Source organism: Apteryx rowi, unplaced genomic scaffold (genome assembly GCF_003343035.1).
Source record: "Apteryx rowi isolate R43461 unplaced genomic scaffold, aptRow1 scaffold_49, whole genome shotgun sequence".
Lineage (NCBI taxonomy): Eukaryota > Metazoa > Chordata > Aves > Apterygiformes > Apterygidae > Apteryx > Apteryx rowi.
Window position 1 is genome coordinate 1,603,234 of NW_020450749.1, and position 1,554 is coordinate 1,604,787.

At 49.9% G+C, this 1,554-nt stretch overlaps 1 protein-coding gene across 1 annotated transcript in view; it reads left to right on the top strand.

Moving 5' to 3' along the window:
• LOC112972387 (receptor-type tyrosine-protein phosphatase eta-like) overlaps positions 1-1,554 on the top strand; it is a 29,586-nt gene that overhangs the window by 7,863 nt on the left and 20,169 nt on the right. Inside the window, exons 8-9 of the mRNA XM_026078851.1 lie at positions 4-97; positions 1,246-1,515. Coding sequence (XP_025934636.1) covers positions 4-97; positions 1,246-1,515 — 364 coding nt within the window. The remainder of the gene's footprint in view (positions 1-3; positions 98-1,245; positions 1,516-1,554) is intronic.

The following is a 1,554-nucleotide window of genomic DNA, read 5'->3' on the forward strand; positions in this document are numbered from 1 at the left end:
GACTTACACCCTGGGATGTTGTACAAGTTCACGGTATTTGCAGTGGCGGCTGATGCTCAGACTGAAGGAGAGGGAGTGCCCCTAAGCCTGTATACACGTAAGGAACCACCTGGGCCTCTCATGTGCAAATAAACATGCAGTCTGTCCTAAAAGGCCTTGTTTCTTTACCTTGTGTTTCCAGCATAGTAGTAGTTTATATTGTGGATTCCTGGCTCCAGGAGCCAGTTAGCACTGCATATCGCGCAGGCTTTGGTAAAAGAGAAAAGGCCTGAGGCTTGGTGGGTGCATTGTCTGTGGAGCAGTTAGTCTCAAAGGTCAAAGACAGTGAGGTATGTAGTTATCCAGCTCCTACGATGGCTTGACTTCCTCTGGGCATCGGGGCTAGATGGGCCCCCTACCGTTCTTCTTGGAGGAGAATCTTGTAGGGTTATACCGAAGGCCATGGTATGCAGGGACCCCATGGCTGGGATCACAGAGACTTTTTGCTCTCTAAGAGTGTGTTGAGCTCTGGGTAGGGTGGAAAAGCAAGGTAAATGACCTGGGGCTGCTGGGGCCTGTGACAGCGTCCAGGGCCACATTATCATGTGTGGCGCCAGCTCTGCCCACTTTGTCCTGTCGCGCCCTTCCCCCAGATCCAAGGGAGAGAGATGGGAGGGGAAGAGCCCTCTTACGCATTTAGCTCAGGGGTGGAAAGGGAGCAGGCAATGACCCTACGAGGCAGGTAGGAGCGGAGTGTCTTGGAGCAGCTACTGAGTAGGGCAGCTTGACCAAAGTGCCCGTCTCGTCTACCTGACATCAATGCCAAATCAGGCTGTGCAGACACAGCCCCTGGCATGGGTCAGCTGCTGTGCCCACTACCAAAGCCCATTTCTTTCTGCTGGCGTTGGTGAGAGTCTGGCCTGCGGGACTGATTTAGACTCTTGAAAGTACAGTTTGAATTAACAGACAGAGACCATGTTGCATACTGTTGGCATCCTAGATTTCTGTCTGTTTCTCTGTCCTGGAAGCTGTTGCAGCACCAAATATTTTTGGCATGTGAAATGAGATAAAGAGAATCTCCCAAAACTCTCCTGTGGACTTCCCAGAAATGGCTGGTGTGAATGTCTGAAAAGGGGCGTTGGTACTGTAGAAGTGCCACTTGGCTACAGATAGTACTCATTCTATAAGAGGTAGGGAAATATAGCTATGCTGCTTCTTCTTTCTGTGTTTGTTTGCCTTGACAGCTTCTTGTCTTGCCTTTCACAGAGCCCAGCCCCGTTCTTAATCTAATAGCGCAGTCCATCAGTCCAAGTTACGTCAACTTAACGTGGACTGTGAACAACTCTGCTTCAAACTCCTACACATACAGGATAGAGATTAAAAGTGATGGTACTGCCGATAGGAACCTGACATCTAACGTCACTGAAGCTGAAATTGCTGACTTGCACCCTGGGATGTTGTACGAGTTCATGGTATTTGCAGTGGCGGCTGATGCTCAGACTGAAGGAGAGGGAGTATCCATAAGCCTGTATACCAGTAAGTTACAGTTACTCCCACCCATGTTTGTGGTGGACC